This window comes from Eurytemora carolleeae, unplaced genomic scaffold (assembly GCF_000591075.1).
Source record: "Eurytemora carolleeae unplaced genomic scaffold, Eaff_2.0 scaffold1996, whole genome shotgun sequence".
NCBI lineage: Eukaryota > Metazoa > Arthropoda > Copepoda > Calanoida > Temoridae > Eurytemora > Eurytemora carolleeae.
Window position 1 is genome coordinate 427 of NW_019397881.1, and position 22,560 is coordinate 22,986.

At 31.3% G+C, this 22,560-nt stretch overlaps 1 protein-coding gene and 1 long non-coding RNA gene across 2 annotated transcripts; one reads left to right on the forward strand and one right to left on the reverse strand.

Moving 5' to 3' along the window:
* Nucleotides 1–1,555: 1,555 nt before the first annotated feature.
* LOC111716206 (FMRFamide receptor) lies at nucleotides 1,556–21,297 on the reverse strand. Its single transcript, XM_023491648.1, has 12 exons — nucleotides 21,223–21,297; nucleotides 17,768–17,853; nucleotides 14,837–14,898; nucleotides 14,412–14,504; nucleotides 13,864–13,931; nucleotides 12,989–13,108; nucleotides 12,693–12,755; nucleotides 9,406–9,459; nucleotides 7,798–7,889; nucleotides 7,324–7,393; nucleotides 5,885–5,977; nucleotides 1,556–1,657 (listed from the first exon to the last, which is right to left on the reverse strand). The coding sequence occupies exons 1-12, from the start codon at nucleotides 21,277–21,279 to the stop codon at nucleotides 1,556–1,558; spliced, it is 960 nt and encodes a 319-aa protein (XP_023347416.1). The 5' UTR covers nucleotides 21,280–21,297.
* A 377-nt stretch (nucleotides 21,298–21,674) lies between these two features.
* On the forward strand, nucleotides 21,675–22,154 carry LOC111716205 (uncharacterized). The gene is made up of 2 exons (XR_002768433.1): nucleotides 21,675–21,731; nucleotides 21,953–22,154. It is a non-coding gene; the product is annotated as an uncharacterized LOC111716205 (long non-coding RNA).
* Nucleotides 22,155–22,560: the final 406 nt, after the last annotated feature.

A 22,560-nucleotide genomic window follows, 5' to 3' on the forward strand; every position in this document is an offset into this window, starting at 1 on the left:
ATATAATTATATAATTATAAAATTGATTATAATTATATTTTTAAATCGTAATTATATGTCTGGGGTAAGAAAAGCGAGTTGGTAAGAAAAACCCAAAGGCCAAGACATTGCCATGCATTAAAGTTGAGGCTGTCAAAAAATTCAATGAATAATGTCTTTTTCACAGTGCACTGAGCACAAAACTTAAGACAGGATATTGTTATGAAAACCAGTTTTAGAACCCGGGTTTTAAGAATGGGGTTAGGCAGTTTTGTATATATCAATATTTTTGTTATGAAATATTATTTCATTTACTTTCTTCATATAATAATCATCTTTATATATATAATATAAATCAAAATCTACACAAATGTTCAGACCACGAAAAGGAAACTCTGAAGTTTCGTTCAACAATAAATTTCGGGCTCTGAAGTTGCCAGCTCCGAACCAATAAATATTATTGTAAAATACCAATAGAAGTAATATATCTTCAAACTGAATGCAAAGAGAGAAGCCAAACAATTAAATATTTTGAAATGTAAAACTATTTCATTCATTTTTTTTTGCTTGGATTCATCAAATTCAAAACATTATGTAAATATGCATTTAATATTCAATTGTGACGAAAACGTTTAAATTAGAAATCATAGTCAGGAAGCAGTCACTTATTGAATGATTTAGATAATTCATTTTCTTAATTTATAGAGAATTGGTTTCTGGGGACATCTAACCCCTCACCCCCCCTCACCCTTTTGGACCAGAGTTAAAAATAAAACAGAAGAATATAGAAAATTTCAGCAATTTTTAAATTACTTTCCCCCCCCCCCCCTCCCCACCCCAAATATTTTCAAATTAGCTTTGCCTGGTTTCTAAACTTTCTATATAAAAGTCAAATTAGAGGATTTAAACCAAATTAAAAACATTCCCGTGGTTCTACTAAGTACATTATAAAAACCCGGTCCTCTGCATGCTACAGTTCAGAATTTAGGGCTGGGCACATTCTGCCTTTTTCAAGTCGTTCGTTAGCGGTCACTTAAAACTGTTATAAAAATATTTTAGATATCAGTTTTTTTCTAGCTAGGAACAAAATGTTTGTTTCGTTACTTTCGGTTTTTTCAAAAAGTTACTGTTCATTAACAATCACAATACTGTTAACGGCATTGATATTTGAAAATTAGCGGTTTTTGCTGTTTGCTCAGTTAATTCTTTAAAATTTCCATTTTATTAATAAAACATTTCTGCAGCCAATGATAATGTACACTAATAGACGGATAATGATTTTAATGTCTTTTAGTTTGTTCCTGCATGGACTATAACTCACCAGTTAGGCATAGTCCATTGGAGGCGAAATGACTAAATATCTAATTTAATGTCTGCTAGTTTGTTCCAAGAACATAACTGTGAATCTAAGAATTTTTTTTTCTTCGAAATGACGCCCACAAATCTTTATTCATGTCTGGTAGTTTGTTCCTGATCTCTTTCGGATTGGACCATTTTAATAAAGACGACTTGATATGATCGTAATTAATGTTTGTTTGTTGCTAGACCGTAGCAATTACAACCTTAAATGCTAATTTTATTTTAATGTCTGACAGTTTGTTCCTGAGCTGTTGAGTACTGTAAACAGGTGGGAAAGATGTGTGATGTATTCTATCCAGTTTGGCCACTTCAGCTCACCCTTAACATATTGAATATTTCAGCTCACCCTTAACATATAGTATATTACAGCTCACCCTAAATATATAGAATATTTCAGCTCACTCTAAACAAATAGAATATTACAGCTCACCCTTAACAAATAGAATATTTCAGCTCATACTTAACATATAGAATATTACAGCTCACCCTTAACATATAGAATATTACAGCTCACCCTTAATATATAGAATATTACAGCTCACCCTTAATATATAGAATATTACAGCTCACCCTTAATATATAGAATATTACAGCTCACCCTTAACAAATAGAATATTACAGCTCACCCTTGACAAATAGAATATTACAGCTTACCCTTAACATATAGGATATTTCAGCTCACCCTGAACATATAGAATATTTCAGTTGACCCTAAATATGTAGAATATTTCAGCTCACCCTAAATATATAAATTATTTCAGCTCATCCTAAACATACAGCATATTTCAGCTCACCCTAAACATACAGAATATTTCAGTCCACCCTGAATATATAGAACATTTCAGTTCACCCTAAAATGAATGAATATATAAGCTAAGCCTAAAAAATACAAACGTTCTAGCCCACCGTAAATAAAAGAATATTCTATGCGCTTAATTTCCAATTTTAAGTTTCAATTCTAATTCAAAACTTCGGATTTTCTGTGGTTTATTTTTATTTGAAATTGAGGGAAAAACGTCAAATAAATGCAATGCAATTTTCAAAGCATTATAGTTGATCTGAATTTTAAAATTTTTCTACTGAATTTCTGAGTGAGAAAATTATACTATTAGTGCGATTGTGAAAATAAAGTGAATATAGAGAAAACAAAGTGTAAAGCACAAATTAATGAAACTAACAGATAGGGCACTAGATGTCGTCTTTTAAAGATTTAGGGGTTTTTCGTTCACAATGACCCTGAGACATAGCCCAAAGGAGTTCCGCGTTGAATTACAAGACAGAGAGAGAGCATGCACTGCCTGCGCAGAACTCCTTTGGGCTTCTACATCAGGGCTCAGAAGTTTACAACTAAATTGTATTAGTTGAATAGTTTTAAAGGTTGAAACTTTTGTGTGAAATCTCTAAACTTAATATTTACTGTGGAAACTTATAATTTCACGATTAAAGAAACTAATTTCAAGTGATCTTTTTTAAAGAAAACAATGCCCAATTTAAGTCATTTAGACCAAGTTATCTTCCAAATTTTTTATCAAAAAGATTTGAGTACGTATTTGATGTGAAAATTATGTTGAAACTTTTGAACTATTATTTCTTTAAAAATGCTAAATCTAAATGTATCACCGAGACACAAATCAACCTGCGATATTGAATAAGGTATTTTTACAGATGAAAACTTAATTGTGTCAAATGAACAGTAGAACTCTCGAGCATATAGGCAGTGTATACAAGCACAATCTTATGACAAGTTCCGACCTTAAGACACTATTTAAGTAGGCATCAGTTTTGTGAACGAACGAAAATTTTTTGTGAACGATGGTGTTGTTAAAAAAAGGAATGATAGTAGACCAACCTGAATCGTTAAGAGAAATTAAAAAAACTAACTTGAAAAACAATCGCTTTTTTTAACAAACTTTTAAACTTAGTTTTTTTACTGAAAGAACGACTTTATTGAACCAATGATTTTACTGAAGGATCGTTCAGTGTGCACATATTAAGTAAGCTGGTTACATTGCAGCATTTCTACATTAAATATCTTTATATATAATATAAATATATATATATATTATTATTATATTATATATATATATATATATATACAATATATACTTTAAATTCCAAACTTTAAGAGTCTGCGGTTTCCGGTTAATGTTGATTATATAGACTTGAACTCCCCCAGCATGTTGATAAACTTTACAAATGAACTTAAAGTTTGTAAAATAAATGATACAGCAGATTTGACTCAATAAACATGGGAATTGAGATCGTCTTTTATTGAAGTAAGAGCTCACTTTTAGTGTAGTGTTATGTCTACACAACCTTTTTATTACAATTTTTTAAATTTTTTTTATTTTTTTTTTTACAATTTGTTTAAAATAAATAGATGATGGTCAAAGCAATTAAACAAGGTGCTCTCACGTCTGTACACATACTCTGCAGTTTTCCAATGTTTTTTTCCTTTGCTTTAATTTTCGATCATGTTCTTGGTTAAATTTTTGGACGTCCCAATAACAACCAATATATTTTCAAATTTCAATTCTAGAATTTTGTTGTAGACACCCCGTTCCTGCAGTCAACATGTTCTTTTTTATTTTGCGGAATAGGCATGTCTTTGTTTTATATTTCACTTTCCTTTGCAGTTACCAGGAATCCTGATTCAATGCTAAAGCAATATGTGTTATGTAATCTGCAAAACGTTTCCATAATATTTAATTTCATTTTACAACCAAGTTAGAGAATTGCTAATTTTTTGTTTACCAATCACAAAATTCAAAACATTTTTGTGTTTCCCAATAGCTCTCCAATTAGGAGGAGTTAGAATGGAAAACATGTAAAATTTAAATATTTCATGATATTTACTTTAGTGCCGACTGTGCAGGTATGTAATCAAAAAACATAAAGAAATGAATTCTAAACTCTAAACTGCAAACCAAGATGTGCAAGCTCTAACTCAGAAATCAAGCAGTATTTTGCCAATTACTCTGTTCAAACTATAGCTAGAAAAAAAAGCTTTGCAAGTACAGCAGACGTAAAAGCTTGCCTGAAGGCATCATCTTGCAAACGAGGATTAGTTGAAATGACTTAAGAACCCTTTTCAAAACAATTATCTCCCACTTTGAAAGGAATTTGATTTTAAACTTAAATAAATTTAGAAAACGAAAATATTGACTTTCATGAAGGAAAAGGGAGAAAATAAAATTCAGTTTTTGAAAACTCAAAATCCAACCATTTTCTAAAAATACGAATATTCGTTAGTTACAAAAAAAAGAGACAATTGTTCTTTCGTTCGATTTTAAAAACATATGCCCCTAACCCTACCAGCACCATGCATTTTATTCACAATTTTGGTTGAAAAGGGAGAAAATAGAATAATTTATTATTGATGTAGTTTGATTTAAACTGGTTACCATATTTAAAAAGTCTTACCCAAGGGAAAAGACAAATATGGAAAAATATTTTATGCCCTGCGTGGCCTCTTTTTAATCTATGGTGAACATATCCTGAAACCCATATATTCCCAGCTGAGCTAGGGTAAAATTGTCCAAAGTGAATAAATACTAAAGTGGAACAGACTAAGGAAACGACGACAAAAAATGGCTAAAATTCACTTCTGAAATCTTAATTTACGTTCACTTATATTTAAGTTAAATACAAATTCAAAGTCTGTGTTTGTAAACAAAGGGAGTCCAGTTTCTGTTGTACTGTACACTCCGTATACAGACCAATTTATATATATATATATACATATTTCTAAATACTTGGGACATAAAATGTCGTCATCCAACTATGAGTTTGGTCCACTTTAGTATTTATTCACTTTGAAAATTGTCACTATTTTCTTATGGGATTTAAAGTAAAATATCACCCCAGCTGAGTACACCTTTCAATATTTGCGCATTTTTGCTTTGAAGTTCCCGCATTCGTTTGAATGATCATCTTCTAGCATTAATATTCGGGACTTTCTTTAATATGTACTTTTTAAAAGTTTAAACTTTATATTACATGTTCTATAATTCACGTGCCATTTTTGTGTGTTTATTTATACAGATAGTGTCAAGGTTTAAATTCATATTTCTTTATATATTTTAATATTTTCCAGGACATAAAATTATCTAAAACCCTACTGGTTTAGGGGGGCTCGTAAAGTATTTTCGCCAAAAGCTTTATACCTCGCCTCCCTTCAATCCTTCATAACCCATGAATAGTTATAAAACAAATATGTGGAATTGAAAAAAAAATAATGATATTTTTTTTGGATTTTTTATTATGCACTTCATTATAAATGATTTCAATTTAATTTTTGTTCCAGAATGTTTGTAAGTTTGACCTATTAAGCATGCTTTTATTCGCCTTTTATCTTAAATACTTTTTTGTCGGTTACATAAAATTATAATATCGAGTTTAAAGATTGTTAAATTAGAGACCAAACGCTATTGAATAAAATTAGAAGAAACCGATTGTCATGATTAATCCGGGATAGAGTGCTTAATTCTTTTGAGTTTGAACCAGAAGTTGATATTCATAAAAGCCTAACTATTCAATTATTTACCTTTTCTTCTCCCGACTGCTTTAGCTCCCAGATATTAGGTATCCAGCGTAGACTGTGGCAAAGAATAAATATAGCTACTATCAGTAAGCTCACCTAAGATTTTATGAATATTATTTCATAACAAATTATTGCTTAAATAAGGTTGCCTTTGACGAATGCCGCAAACTATTTCTAAGATCAAAGACGACTTTCAAGTATTTAATCAATTAATAATATTCCGGTTTATTTAGAATAGCATTGTAAATCCGTTCCCAAATTGTTTAATTCATCATAAGGAATAATCTCATTAGAATGAGAGAGGTTCCAAATTAAAAACACTTTTGATTTTCCTAAATCGTTTTTTTCTGCTCTTTAAAGCTATTTTACTGCTGAAGCACTAAGAAGTTTAGGGGATTTGAATCCAAAAGTTAAAAAGTGTCCATCAAATGAAATCTAAATTTGGTCTCAAGTTTTTTTTTCAATTCTGAAAGAATGTATTTATTTTTGAAACTTCTCAGCTTTGTAAGTTAGGAGTACATCACCGCAATGTTTACAGCCTTGAAGGATCGGTATTTGTAAATTAGGAGTACATCACTGTAATGTTTTCAGCCTTAAAGGATCTGTATTTGTAGATTAGGAGTACATCACTGCAATGTTTACAGCCTTAAAGGATCTGTATTTGTAAATTAGGAGTATAGCACTGTAATGTTTACAGCCTTGAAGGATCTGTATTTGTAAATTAGGAGTACAGCACTGCAATATTTACAGCCTTGAAGGATCTGTATTTGTAAATTAGGAGTACATCACTGCAATGTTTACAGCCTTGAAGGATCTATATTTGTAAATTAGGAGTACATCACTGCAATGCTTACAGTCTTAAAGAATCTGTATTTGTAAATTAGGAATATATCACTGCAATGTTTACAGTCTTGAAGGATCGGTATTTGTAAATTAGGAATATATCACTGTAATGTTTACAGCCTTGAAGGATCTGTATTTGTAAATCAGGAGTACAGCACTGTAATGTTTACAGCCTTGAAGGACCTGTATTTGTAAACATTGTTAAAAGGAATGTTGAAATATTTTGAAAATGTTAAAAGAAGAAAATCTGAGTCCGAATTTAATGAATTTGTGCCGCGTCTCATTGAATACAATTTAAGTGGAACCAACCACTGCTGCGTCTCAAATTTAAGTCGTGGCTCAAATTCTTTAAATTTAGCCTCTGAAATGACAATTTTAGAAAAGATAATTCAGAAAAACAACTTCCGAACATAGAAAATTCTGAGAAGGATGAAATCTCAATCTTAATATCTTTGGTTAGTTTAGGTCAGGCTAATGATTGAGCCAAAGGGCTAAAAGACATGCAAGAGGGAATAAGAGCACTCCGGCTAGGGAAATGAGTAAGGCCAAGTAATTGTTCTTCCCCAGCATTAACTTGACAGTTTTTGACTAAAAAAAACCTGAGATAGTCTGATTTCTCTCTGTTGTATGCCTGTTCCATTGCTGGAGTCGATACAGGATTGGAACACCCTAATCAATCAATCAATCAACTCTAATTAATCGTTTCTAATCAATCAATCAATCATTCAACCATAATCAATCAATCATTCAACACCATTTAACCGATGAACCAACTTTAATCAATTAATCAATCAACTTTCAACAATCAATTAATCAACCCTAAACCATCACTCAATCAATCAACCATAGTTAATTTAACAATCCTAGTTAATCAATCAATCAATCGCGTAGAAAATGTCTCATTTAAATTAATAGATGTTAGTACTTGAATTACGCGCCATTTGCACCATTGGAACTAAAAGTTAATATTAAAAAACTGAGCTCTGAACCTTGTGAGCTCGCATTTACAGGACAAGAAGTTCCTGCACGATTCTAGCTCAGCATTTTAATCGTCTTTCCGCGTTGGGTTTTACCTCAGCTGACGATAGATAAGAACGTTGAGGATAATGAGGAGAACAAGAGGGATAATCCCGTGGATAATCAGGTTGAGGTAGATAATATAAACCTGAAATAGATAATACAGGGTCACCCACAATGAATGATACTGTAAAATGTGAGGATCCCAAAGTTAAATTATGTATTTTGTCTCAGATATTATTGTTATTTATTGATTTTGCGAAAAAATAACAAGTTTCAGTTGCCGGTAATCATGAATATAAGGAAACAGTTCTTATACATTCCATTGTCTTTTAAAGATTTATGGGTTTAAACCCTAAGGCAAAAGCCAAAAGCTTTTGGGCTTCTGCCCAAGGGTTATTGTGAACAAAACACACATAAATCTTGAAAAAGATGACATCTAGTGTCTTATATTTTATATTAATTAATCTCTGACTCTGAACAATTGCTTTGGTTCATGCTCATTGGACTGGCTCAGGTCATAATTTGAGTATACAGTAGTCTTCCTATTTTCTGGTTATCACTGTGGCCCTTAAAGAATAGAATAAACGATGTAGAAAAGAGATCTAATTGGTTTACGTCGTAGGAAACTGAGACTGAACGCAAAGCTGCATTATACTTTCTTTACAGTCGTCTCTGAAGTCTCATCCTTTCTTGTAAATCTGTAGCAAATATTTATTTCAACCATGAGATTTTTATAACTAGAGAATTTCAGGTCATAATTAAAGTATTAAAGTCTCATCCATTGTAAATAACTATGTATGTTATTTAACTGATGACTGATATAGTAAGCAATATTGTTTAAAAATGTTGTGTAAAAATATATATTTCATTTAATCAATAAAAGCAGTTTTGGTTTTGCATTGTGTAAAATTTAAGAATTATATTTTAAATTTTTAATTGTTTCAAAAATTATTTGTAAAGGATCTGAGTTCTTGTCACATTCTCTGATTAGCTTATCTCTGCATATTTGCAACCTGATGTCGGAAACCTTTTATAATTAAATCAGGAATATGTTAGAGCAATTAGTTTGAAAAATCGCTAGGTTGCATCGGGTTGCAAACATATAGGAATTAGGAAATTTTAGATTGTGGCAAAAACTCAGTTTTTTGTTTGCATGCATAGATAAAAAAATAAAGTAATGTGAAATAATACTGCCCGGCGTTGCCGCGGAATTAAAAAAAAAATCAAATATTGAAATATTTAAAATATTTGAAATTTTTTAAATGAAAAAATCGATTTAAAAAAAATCATTTTTGATGACAAAGAATCATTTCTTTTTAGCATAGTTACCCCAAGGGTACCCATTGGTTTCCTAAAATATTTCAGCTAATTCGGTTCAGCCGTTTGGCCAACTTTAGCTGACATATGACTGAAGAGGTTTATATATATCAAAATAAAGTTAAATGATAAACACATGGCGTAAATAGAGTTTACTGGGAGACACTAGGGACCAAATCTAAATTGCCTATGGCTGGTTCCAATCTTACATTACCGAGGTTATCAGGATTTGAACCGGTGGTTGGCATTTCATTGAATTTGGTCCCGGACAGTTTATACAAAAATTGTTTTGAGCATATTTTGAGACAAAAATAGATTAATTTCTCATTATTTTGTATTCTAACCTTTATGTATGTTGGATTGATACGTAGGTCTGTAGGTCCAACTTTCTCAATCTCCTTTTTGTATCATTTTCAAAATAAATAGGTTGATAGAAAAAAAAATAAAAAATATGTTATCTTTCTAAATTTCTTAAATAAGGAAGAAAAAATGTTTGTATGAATTTTGAATTTTGTAGAAAAAAAATGAAAAAAAGGTTGAGATCTAGCCTAGACTCTACGCAGTCTAGAATAAGAAATTCAATCTTTTTTTTCTTAAATTTAACCGCTAAATTTGTACTTTTTTTAGTTTACATCAACTTTTTAAAACTTTTTAATTAGTTCAACTGCTGAGAAAATACGGTATTTTTGCTTTCAACCCCTGGGTTTCAGATTTTTCAACAACTTTTTGCTTTCAATCAATAGAATAATGTTTTCTTAAAAGACTGCTGGGTTTAAGATTTTTCAGAAATTAATTTTCTTTCAACCACTGGGTTTAAGATGTTCAACAAATTTTTTCTTTCAATCAATGGAAAAAATTTTTCTTTACATATACTGCTGGGTTTAAAATTTGAAATAATTTTTTTTTCTTTCAACCGCAGGTTTTAAGATATGTCAGCAACCTTTTAGCTTTCAACCGCTAGTTTTAAATATTACTGCAACTTTTTTTCTTTCATCCGCTGGGTTTAAGTTTTTTCAGCAAGTTTTTGTCTTTTAACCGCTGCATTTTTATCAACAAAGTATATATCATTTTCCCAATCTTATAAGAGCTAAATTTGCATTGTTAGTATTTTCAATTCAGATTTAATTAACATTACTTCTTGCTAAAATCCCATCTATTTGTATAAACGTAATTTCAAGCTACACCCTTCATTTACAGAGGGCCTCGCCGATTCACAGTGTACGCGGTATCCTATCTGATAAATATAGGCGGATGTCATAGATCTTCCAGCATGTAAAGTGTTTAATTTGTAGAAACCCCATAAAAAATAACAAATTTTAAAAAAAATTCATAATTGATCAGAAAAAAAATCTTTTAAAGGTACCTGTCCTCTGCCGCTTTAGTAATTGTAAATTGGGGGTACAGTCCAAAGTAGGACTGCAATGGTTGGCCCAGCTCGGATATTCAAATGTACACCAGGGGGACATGCGGTTGTGAATAAGCTCAACCGCTCAACCGCTCAAGGAGGGTCACAGAGAAGCTATTCTGTTCTCTAAACTGTTTTGCTTTCATGCTTCATTTTATGAAAAAAGTGATAAGAATTAATTTTAAATTAATGGAGATATTGATTTTTTAAATCATGCAATGAAGGGTTGGGAAATTTTAAATATTTTCGAAAGTCAAGAAAGTTTTCAGAATTTAGAATTTATCAATAAAATGCCACTTGTTCAGGGTGTCACTGTGTTATGGACTGTTTATTTTACTTTTTCTTGAAAGTGGTTTTAACCCTGGTTTGCTGGGCTTTTAACCTTAATCCGATTGGGCTTTTTGTCTAACATAGATGGGGGGGAGGTTTGGGTGCTTTCCATCCCCCCTATGAGTTTGCCCTTAGAGTTGAGATAAAGGAGTATAAGATATACCCCTGGTTCAACTTTTAAAGGCCTGCTCATTATCAAAATATTAGATCTTTAATGGTTAGTGTAAAAGGGAGGATTTAAAAAAAAGAGAATGTCGGAAAAATTTTAAAAAAAAAATATTTTTACTTTTGACAAATATCAACATGTGACACATGTTATCAAATCCATTTTTCAAGATTTCAAATATATGACTGTCCTCTCACCCTACACAGTGCGTCAAAAGAAAAATGCTGAGGAAAATTTTAAATTGAAAAAGTTAAGAAGTTTTTACGTCATATTTTAAGCAAGCAATTTTCGGGTACGTTAAAAACAGGTACAACCCCCCCTCCGTCCCCCTCGTATGTTAAAAAAAACAGGAGGACAACCCCCCCCCCTCCCGCCTCCGCCCCCCCTTATGGTTTAGATGAAAGGTGTTGACAAAATTGACATAACATTGAGGTTTACTTTAATCTATTTTCAATTTTTTGATGTTAGTCTATATCTATGGAAATTTTATATAAAAACAATTTTAATACAAATATTAGATTTATGATGAACAACTTTTTATGAAAAATATATAGAGAATAGGCTTTCAGGGCGCTTACCACACAATTTCTATTTCAACTTTTTATTGTGGCTCTATCTGTGAGTATCTTCTCTTTGTACAATATAACACACAAAAAAAACACAAAAAAGTCCATAAACCTTCCCAAGTTTCCTAGGATCATGTGAGGTCCCAACTTTTTTTGGCCCGATCTGTAGAGCCGTTTTGACGTTTATTGGTCACAAACCAACAAACAAACAGACAAGAAAATTTATACTAAAACACAAAAATCGTTAAATAATAATTACAAAGGATATTCAAAATGGTTTATATTTTGTTTTCTTGTTTTTTGCAAATTGAAAAATATTGTTTTATCGATTTCGGATTTATTTCCCATGATGCAGATAGGGTTTTTGCCTCAGATAATAAATATTTATAGACTTGGATTTGACAGTATTTGTAGTACTTGTAACTTGGATCGAGTCTTTACCACAAACCATGATTTTCTAATCCCTATATCTTTGACTTAGAGACTTAGACCATTGATATTTCCAACTTTGGATCCTGTTAGATCAAGTAATCTTAGTTTGAAATATTGAAGGTGTGTACACCATTAGGTTGCAAAAATATAGGAAGTATCAAATTTGAAGTAGTACCAAAGATTCAAATTCACTGTTTAGCAGTCAACATTATAATTTAGTTTAATAAATCAAAAAGAACTCATTTTTTATTTTAATTCTAAATTGTATTCTTATGTATTACTAGCTAAAGCGCTCGCGTTGTCCGGTCGTGGAGTTTAAATGACAATTGAAAAAGGAAATTTCAAATTTTGTAGAAAAAAGTCGAATTTGAGCAAAATGACTCCCCAGGCACTCATGAGTTCCTTCTAAAATTGCAGTCAACTTGGTCCAGTAGTTTGGCCAGCTGTAGCTAGCTAGCACATATAGATATGTATAGGAAGCTATATCTAGCTAGCATATATAGACATGTATAGGAAGCTGTAGCTAGCTAGCATATATAGACATGTATAGGAAGCTGTAGCTAGCTAGCATATATAGACATGTATAGGAAGCTATAGCTAGCNATGTATATATATATATATATAAATATTTAAATATATTTAAAGATACGATACTTAATAAATCTTCAAATAGTTGTAGATATTTAGCGAAGAGGTTTATTATATAGATTATAAAGTATTTTGATTTGATTCCTTCTGTATTGTAATATTTTTGAGTATTACAAGCTCTGTGCTGTTTCCAGAGACATCAACCTCCTATCAATCAATGATTGTAATCCCAGGGACATTTCTAATATTTTTGAATTGCACAGTTAATTTTTCAAATTACAATAATATGAAAATTGATTCAAACAGTTGATGGATTGATTGATTACTTGAATGTTTGATGGGTTGTTAGGCTGATTGATTGATTTTTTGGTTAATTATTTGATTGATTATTTTATAAGTTGATTAATTGATTGATTGATTTGATTTATTGATTGATTTGCCTGAGTGAGATTTACTATCTTGTCCTGAATCTCTAGCTCCAGAAACTTGGGAGTATTGTAGAGGATGGAGAAGAGGACGATTGGAACGATGTAGGTGCAGGCAGACCAGGCATGAGAGATCTGAGGTAAACACTAATAAATCTGTTCATACATCAAATCTCTGATAGCCGACGTCGAACATCAAAAATCAAATTTTTTACCCCATCTTTGCCATTGGACCATATAGTCGGTTTAAATGTTTCCTGGGCAGTCAGAACGATCTGTTCTCCTATACCCCCTTGCAGTTCAACTAAATATTTGGACAAAACTTTTAAATTTCTATTTCTATTTAATTGCGGATTTTCTGTATATCCCAATATCATTAAAAAATTAATTATACGCTGGGCCAGGAGCGCCCCGCAATATGATTATACATGCTGTACAGACAGTACTTTATTTGAATAAGAAATGTTTGTCTGATGTACAATTACCTCTTATACAATAACCTATTCTGAATACTTCTTATACAAATACTACCCGTCTGCAAAGCATGCATAATCATATGGTAGGGCGGACCGCGTCCGTTGTATCTCCTTTCTATTTCACACTCCTTGGCACTGGATGTTAAGTTTAGTATGATGCGCTATCCCAGGTAAAAATTTTTGCCCCTTCTTTTCCATTATAATTCTATATTTGTTGTTATTGTAAAGGGTTTGATAAATAATGGCAGCAATTGTTATAATATAATTTGAACATCAGAAGAGGCAAATACTCCCGAGTTTAGAGTGCATACACTCCAGCAAGCTTTTTATATGTATGAACCTTGGAAAATAATTTTTTTAGAGCTATCATTATTATGATATACGTAATCATAATTTAATAATTAAAAATTTTACCTTAAAGAAGGGATGGCACACTGTTGTGTATCTCTCCAATGCAATTGCTACCGTCAGATATATAGATCCTGAAATAAAGATAATGGATTTGATCTTTCTAGTCAATCTGTAAATATATATGCCCGCTTATGTTTCCTACCCGTCAGATATATAGATCCTGAAAATATGATTAGATGGATTTGATCTTTCTAGTCAATCTTTAAATATATATACATGAGACATGAGACCCAGATGCTTTACCTATATCAAACCCACAAATATCTGTTACCTATCAAAACCACGCAAATCTGCCCCTTTAGTAAAAGTAAATTTAACCTAAGCATAAAGTCTGACTGTGTCTACCTCTTTGCATCGGCTAGTCCTGTCCATAGAGCTAGGTACAGTACAAACTGGGATCGGAAAGGTTGACCCAGCTTGGAAATTTAAATGTACTACGGCTGCCCAGGAAGCCATGTGCAAATAACCGGGTTGGATGATGCAACAATTGAAAAGGTGTGATGGGGTACCTGTAAGGTGTGATGGGGTACCTGTAAGGTGTGATGGGGTACCTGTAAGACCCACATGAATTAGAGGAAGTAGAATAGGAACCAGATGCTTGAAGGTTGATTGGTTGTAGACAGCTGGGTAGAGACTTGGTATTCCTGGTTTATAAATGATAATAACAATAACAATAATAGTAGTAATAATAATAATAATAATAATAATAATAATAATAATAATAATAATAATAATAATAATAATAATAATAATAATAATAATAATAATAATAATAATAATAATAATAATAATAATAATAATAATAATAATAATAATAATAATAATAATAATAATCATAATAAAAATAAAAATAATAAGGATCATAATAACAATAATAATAATAATAATAATAATAATAATAAAAGTAAAAATAATGATAATAATAATAATAATAATAGTATTAATAAAAAAAAAATAATAAGAATAATAAGAATACCAAAGAGTAGGATGCTTGTGACAATATAAAGAATATCGTAGATTGCGAGGGTGAGCATCAATCTATCCAGACAACAGAATTCATTTTCAAATAATTAAACCACATTGTGTGGATATATACATATACATACTGTCAATAACTAAACCACATTGTGTGGATATATACAAATACATACTGTCAATAACTAAAAGTAGATTGGATGTTCAGTTTATAAAGGGACTGTAAGCGCAATTTTAACTGACCCTCCGTACTGAGAGGAAAATACTTGATTTACAACATAATCCTCTAAACCTTTGTTACACTATAGTTTGTGTAGAAGTAAATATTTCCATTTATAGTGCATAGCGCCGATTTAAGGGTTTATCTCTAATTGGATGATGAGATAGATAGAAAGATTAGAATAGACACCAAACACATGGCTGAACTCTGATTGGAATAGGCGCTAATGGACTCGCATACAAGAGTTACTGTTACTGTTACTGTGTCGAGTACAGAGATATCTGTATGATAATTTATCGAACCCAGCTTTATTCAGCTGAAAATTGCTGTGTGCGCTGTGTTCAGACTACCCACAGGGCACACTGTACTGTACCCAGCTAAATACAAGGCAAGCAGGTTTCGATAAGTTTACACACACATATGTATGTACTCAAACACACAAAGGTGTTTAAGGGTACCGTTGTAAATCGGGCATTGAACTCTTTGCACGGAGGGTCAATTGCAAATTCCGCTCACAGTCACTTAAAGTCAAATCCATATCTATACTTCCGGAATTAAATGTCACTCTGACTCCATAGTTTCAGTAAAAGTAAATATTTCCATTTACTGATAGCGCCGATTGAAGGATTCATAACTCTGATTGGATAATGAGATAGATAGAAAGATAGATGTTACCGCCATACTATTTCAATTGGTTCAGAATAGTCACCAAACACATGACTGAAACTTGATTGGATCAGGCGCTAATGGACTCCGCATACAGGAGTGCTGAAAACAATTTGATATGAAAAATCTGACATTGAATCATGTAACAAATGCGAAGGCCTGAGAAAAAAAAAGAATCGTCTATGCCAGGTTAAAAAATTCCTAACTTAGAAAACTTTTGTAAATGTGGTACAGTAGCAAATAGATTATCAAGTACTAGAATCTATTTGTGCAGTAGTATTTTATGTTGGTATTTTTTACCTTAGAATAAAAATAAATATTATTACAAAGTCAGTGTCATAATTCCTTATTCAAAACTTTTCTGTTTTTTTGTACTTTTTAAACTGAAAGAAATGTTTTAGATTCTTTTTATTTGGTGTAATTTTCTTGATTGTAAGCATCTTTAGCTTTTTACACAGCATTACACAGTGTTTTTTCCTTTACCAATGTGTAACGAAAAAAAATTCTCTTTTGGGAAAATCTTGCTTCTTTTGTTTATAATTTCAGACAAAAATTATTTAGAATCAAAGACTCTTACTACATCAAGCTATTACTTAATTCAATTAGAATTTTTACAAAACAACGGGAGGGAGCGGGGAATCCATAGGAGGGGGAAGAGGGGATCCAGGGGAGAGGAAGAGGGATCAAGGGGAGGGGAAAGCGGGGGATCAAGGAAAGGGGAAGAGGGGATCAAGGATAGGGGGAAGAGGGGATCCAGGGGAGGGGAAAGCGGGGGATCAAGGAAAGGGGAAGAGGGGATCAAGGGGAGTGGGAAGAGGGGATCAAGGGAAGGGAAATCGGGGGATAAAGGGGAGGGGAAAGAGGGGATCAATGGAAGTGGCAAGCGGGGAATCAAAGGGAGGGGGAAGAGGGGAGAAAGGAGAGGTAAGGTTTCAGAAATAAACGTGGAGTCTTCTGATTCATTTAAATCGAATTTATATGTAAATGTGTAAATATATTTAAATCAAATATACTTTTTGCTTAATTTACTGGCGTTCACCTCTGCAAACAAATACCTCATGAGTATGATTATGTCAGCTTTTTAGAATACTCGAAATTAATATTTATGTGCTTTTTTTCCTGTTATCAAATGACATAAAATTGTAAAAAAGAACGGTCGATTTAAACTTTTCTTTGAGTTTTTGCCGAACTCCAGGCTCATAGGACTAAAACCCGTTACCGCAATTGATTTATAGCATTTCAACAAAAAAACTACTTGTGGAATAATGTTTTGTTTTATAAATAATTTTAATATCCAAATCATAAAGAGGGGAGTGGAATGAATTATACATTCAAAATAGGGAATACATCCTTCCAATAAAAATATGTAAAAATAACATTAGTATTTGATAAATTTTAAGATTTATTTTTTATTTTTCTGGTTTGGCTTTCTGAATGCATGCATAAATAGTTTATGAATTATTTCACTTCCAATAATTTTGCAACCGAGCAAAATATTTTATTAAGATTGAAACTATTTCATCAAAAATTTAAAATCCTTTTTGCCCCAGCAAACAATTATTTAGTAGGAATTTAGAAGCAACATTCATTAAAGAAAAAAAGAAAACTCTGAGAAATATTTTTCCTAAAAAATGTTTTTTTTTCTTATTATTTTGATAATTTTCTTTGGATTTTCAAGACAAAACCATGCATCATAAGTTATTTTTGGCAATTCAAAAATGTGGTCTGCCTTTTTTGTGCTTTAAAAGTTCCGAGATACTAAGAATTCCTTTGAAATTTTGACAATTTTAGTTTTATTTGAAAAAATTGAAATCTGAACGAAATTCTTAATATCTCCGGTAATACTAACATCTCAAAATAGGGAGTCCACATTTTAAAATGGCAGAGCTCCGAGAATATTTTGAATATTTGTTCAAGAATCATTCGTGGAAATGTAGGAAATGTCAAAAATAAAATGAAATATCTAAGACGACTACTACTGTCATGTGTCGTTGGACACCCTGTACAAAGGTCAAACCTTCAATTATATTTGAATTCTCTTGTTTCCTGTGAAAATTCTTCTGAACTGCCATTCTTGAGAATGTAATAATACAGAGACAGTTACCAATAAGACCCAGGCCACCGATACACACCTAGATTTTCTTCAAGTTTTTGCCACAAACTCAAATTTTATAATCCCTATATTTTTACATTAAGATTGTGTAAGTCTTGGAAAATTCATACTTAATATAACAGCATTCATAGTTTGAAATATCAAAGGTCTAAACCATTGGGTTGCTAAGATACAGGGATTATAAAGTTTGAGTTTGTGGCAAAAACTCAATTCCTGACGAAAAATGTTCAAAAAGATGTGATATGAACCAACATGGGATATCAAAGATGAATTAAATTAATATTAAAGATAAAGATCAATGCTTGAACCTGGGATTCAAAAATATTTGCAAAGAGTTGTGATTTAAAAATTAAAGTGTCTGAATTTCCCTTTAAAGAGTTTATAATTAAAAATGTTTAGAGTGTCCTTTTGTCAAATGTTTTCCAAATGCAATAAATGCTGACTGAAAGTGGGTCCAAATAGAGATAAGGTATTAGAGGAGATGAGGTATTAGAGGAAATACAAGTTTTGTACGCGTGTGGCTCTGTAAAATGATTGCAACCAAATATTTGTATCACAACAATAACAAAGATTATTAACAAAGAGTAGGACTAGAGTAGGACTAGAGTAGGACTAGAGTAGGACTAGAGTAGGACTAGAGTAGGACTAGAGTAGGACTTTTCCAGGGAATTGTTTATTCGTCTGTGTTTATATTGTGGCGGAAGACGATCTGAGTCAGAGCCGGATACGAAGACGCGGCAAGAAGAGCAAAATATAACTAAACAAGATCTGTAAGCGTAATTCCAAGTCACTCCATGGAAAGATGGCAACGTCCATTTTACCAATTAAATTGTCAAGTACTTGACAATTCTATTTGGATATAACTGTTTTTCTTTCTTTAAACTTCTTATTTTCATTTGCGTTTTCTCTGCTAAAATGACAGATATTTGAACACTTTTGTTCAAAGTGTAGATGAATCCTCCCAAAGTTATTATCTTTAATTCATATAGTTTCTCTTTAATTAAATCAATTAATATTATTGGAAATACATTATTTCTTTTCCTACTAAGTTGTTATTTACAGGCCCGAAGAGAATTAGTGCAAAAGTGTACTTTCCCAATGAATGATTTTTTTGTAAGATATATCGAAAGAGAATAATATATATTAGAGTGGAATTTAGTAGAAAAAAGTGTAAAACGGCCATTTTGTTGTACTGTTTCCATACTGCAGGTATACTTTACATATTTGCGCTATATAACCTTTTGGGCCCTGGAACATCATTTTATAGAAAATCTAAAATTAATATTAAAAGAAACCAAATAATGAAACAGGCTGGTTTCATAATTGGCCAACGATCATTTCACATAGACTCTATGCCTTTTCAAACGATGATTTTCTGTTATAATTATAAATCAAATTATGTTTTTTATTCACCTAATTCATTATAAAGTTTATTTAACAGCTTTAAACAATTCAACATTGAAATGGATAGTCTAGGGAACATACTGTATTAATGTACTATACTGCATATAATTTGTGAAAATTTACATGATTTTCTAAATTCCACTCTAATATATATTCTATTCTCTTTGGATATATCACACAGTGATTTAAAAAGTTTGCATACTCTTCACACAAAATTGATGATAATTTTACCAATTATTTAAAGGGAATGTTCTGTGTTATAAATACTTATTATATAATTAAAGGGACTGTTCGTGTTATTATGCTTATCATACAATTAAAGGGACTGTTCTGTGTTATTATACTTATTATGTAATTAAAGGGACTGTTCTGTGTTATTATATTTATTATATAATTAAAGGGAATGTTCTGTGTTATTATTCATATTATCATACAATTAAAAGGACTGTTCTGTGTTATTATACTTATTATATAATTAAAGGGACTGTTCTGTGTTATTATACTTATCATTTTATTAAAGGGACTGTTCTGTTTTATTATACAACGTACCAATTCAAAGCTTGATTTCATGAATACTGCATAACGTATATCGTAGTTCTAAGTTTCCTCAATGTTTTTAATGCAGAAATACGCTATTGGTAAATTCAAATAGAAACCACAATTGAAAATAATTCAAAAGAAAATTATTAATTTCTCATACAATTCTGATCCTAAAACACTGTTGTGGGTACTGTTGTGAATCGGACATGACATTCCTTCAAATGGAGGCTTACATGAAATTACAAGGGAGAGTGATGTTTTCACTTGCAGCAAAATAGTCGAATAAAAGGTCCAATTGTATTTAGATTTTAATATCATGAAATAGCAAATGACACTTATTTCATAATTGTTATTTTGAAGAATCTTATCCAAGTTGATATTAAACCTGTATCAACTTTCTTTTGCATATCCTATTTCTACAGTTATAATGCTTTTCTAGGCAGTGCCTTGTCATTATGTAATCTCTGAATATATAATTGTTTTTGTTTAGCAAATGTTTTTTTAAAGAGACTGTTAGCTAAACATTATTTGCTTTCTTAAAGAATTTATTTCGAACGTACAATTTGAGACCCATAAAACGAAGGAATAGGAAGAGAAGAGATTTAAACAATCTGATGAGAATTTGATGTTGTTACAGTTTATTGAAACCAAGGTTATAATGCAAGGATATTTATTTCAGAGGTGTACGCATCTTTTGTACTGCAGTGTACTGTCTCTGGGCGGTAATGTAAACACAAGGCGGATGTCAAAGCCTGACATGGGATCCATCTTTCACATAACAATTCAATAAAATATTCCGTACATAGGAAAATTTTAAGTGAATTATCAAAATTATCAAAATTTAATGCTTTTATCCTCCTCGGATGCGAAAAGAACACTGATGCATCTATTCTTGTTTACAAATTCCGCCCAGAGAGAACTTGTTTTAATATGTACTCAAAGTATACGCAACTGCAATTAACTTTCATTGCAGTATAACCTTGATTGAAACCAATCTATTGTTAGATGCAATTGGTATGAGTTCAATGTTGACTGTTCAATGTTTAAAATTATAACTCTAGACTAAAAGTCGTCTTCATAGTCCACACTTGTATGTGTCTTGCTATATGTTTTTTTCTGTTCAAAGGGAATCTAAACGAAATTGAAAGTTACTTTCCATCAAGTGATGCACTTTAAAGAGGTGTCATCAAAAACTTACAAAGGTGATTGTAATTTAACCCTTTTTCCATGTTTTTGGACACTACTTAAAAATTATTAGTCTGACGCTATTTATAATTTTTCAAATAACGCTCCCCCCTCTCTAAAGGCTGAACACAAAAACTATTGGTTTAAGTCTCTGTTTCTACTGCCTGAATGCCTTATTTTACCAATACCGAACTAAGGAATTGTAAACAATAAAGTGTGATAATTCACATTTTAAATTTGCAACATGTATTCTACTCACCAAAAGAATTCCCTCCATGATGAATCCAAACAACCGTAAATGTTCTTTATCCTCCATCTTTTTCTGAAATTGAATAACATGATAAATCTATTTTAATCCTAATGGTTTGCCATCCGCGAATTTAACAAACATGCACTCATCTCCCAAGAGACAATAAAGTAACATCACATGTTACGCGACGAAATCGCCACGTTATGAACTCCCTCACCCCTGAGTTCTTCATGCAAAATATATGAAACCCCTGAGGCCGTTTCTTACATAAACTTCATTTGTCGACAACTTGACGTCTCCTATATTGGTCGTGAAATGTATCAGATAAGAATCTAGCATGAGACATCTAGCGGCCATAAAAAGTCGGGAGGGAAACAATTCCGTTGCAACAACGAAACTAGTTTTGATTTGGAAACTTTACCTTACATTTACACTGTATCCTCCATTTACAGTCAGTTAAACTTGATATTTTGATACATAAGTATTATGATGTTATGATTCATGAACGGCACATTAAGGTATTAATTAGATATTAATACTTTATTTATGCAAACCTGATTTTTAAGTCCTTATTAGCCTTGTGTTTTGATTAAAGAATATTTTTCATGTAAAAAGTTCGTGTAGTTTTGAGTCATGATTGATTATCTAGTTCTAGTATGTCTATTGTACACATTTTTCGTAAATTTTATAAACATAAATTACGTTAAATTAAATAAACTAATTAGGGCAATCTATTCAGATTGATCCCGTCTCTGGAACAGTTCTTGGATTATTTTATTCCTGTGATTCGAGACTCTGTCCTGGTTCCAATTTTAACCCTGTAATTGATCATGACGAGGTCAATAATACTATAGGATATTTTAAGCGGCCGGATTTTGGTCGCGAAATATAATATTTCAGATGATTTATTTTGAAAAAAAAATTAAAATGTGTCTAAAATGCATGATCTTTTTGTTCTCTTGATGAGGAAAGAAAATAGATTTTTGAGTTTCAACTATTTTTTACAAATATTAGATTTGTCATCACATTTTTCAAGAAAAGATTATAACTGCAAAAAATCATGTGTTTTGGTTTTATATTTAAATATCAGCATAGGTAATTATTCAAAAGGAATAAATCACATGATTTTACTTCAAGATTCAGAAAAAAACTTCATAAATTCGATTTTACAAATGTTTTAGTTTGAGAAATTTGAGACATTAGCATAATTTCATACATGTCTTTAAACTTTACCAACTTTACAGTGTACAAATACTTTTTTGGAATTCAATTGTTTTAAGCTTTAACCCTGAGAAGAAATAAAGTTCAGAGATACTCAAGTATTGGAATACCCAAGAAAATTTGTTA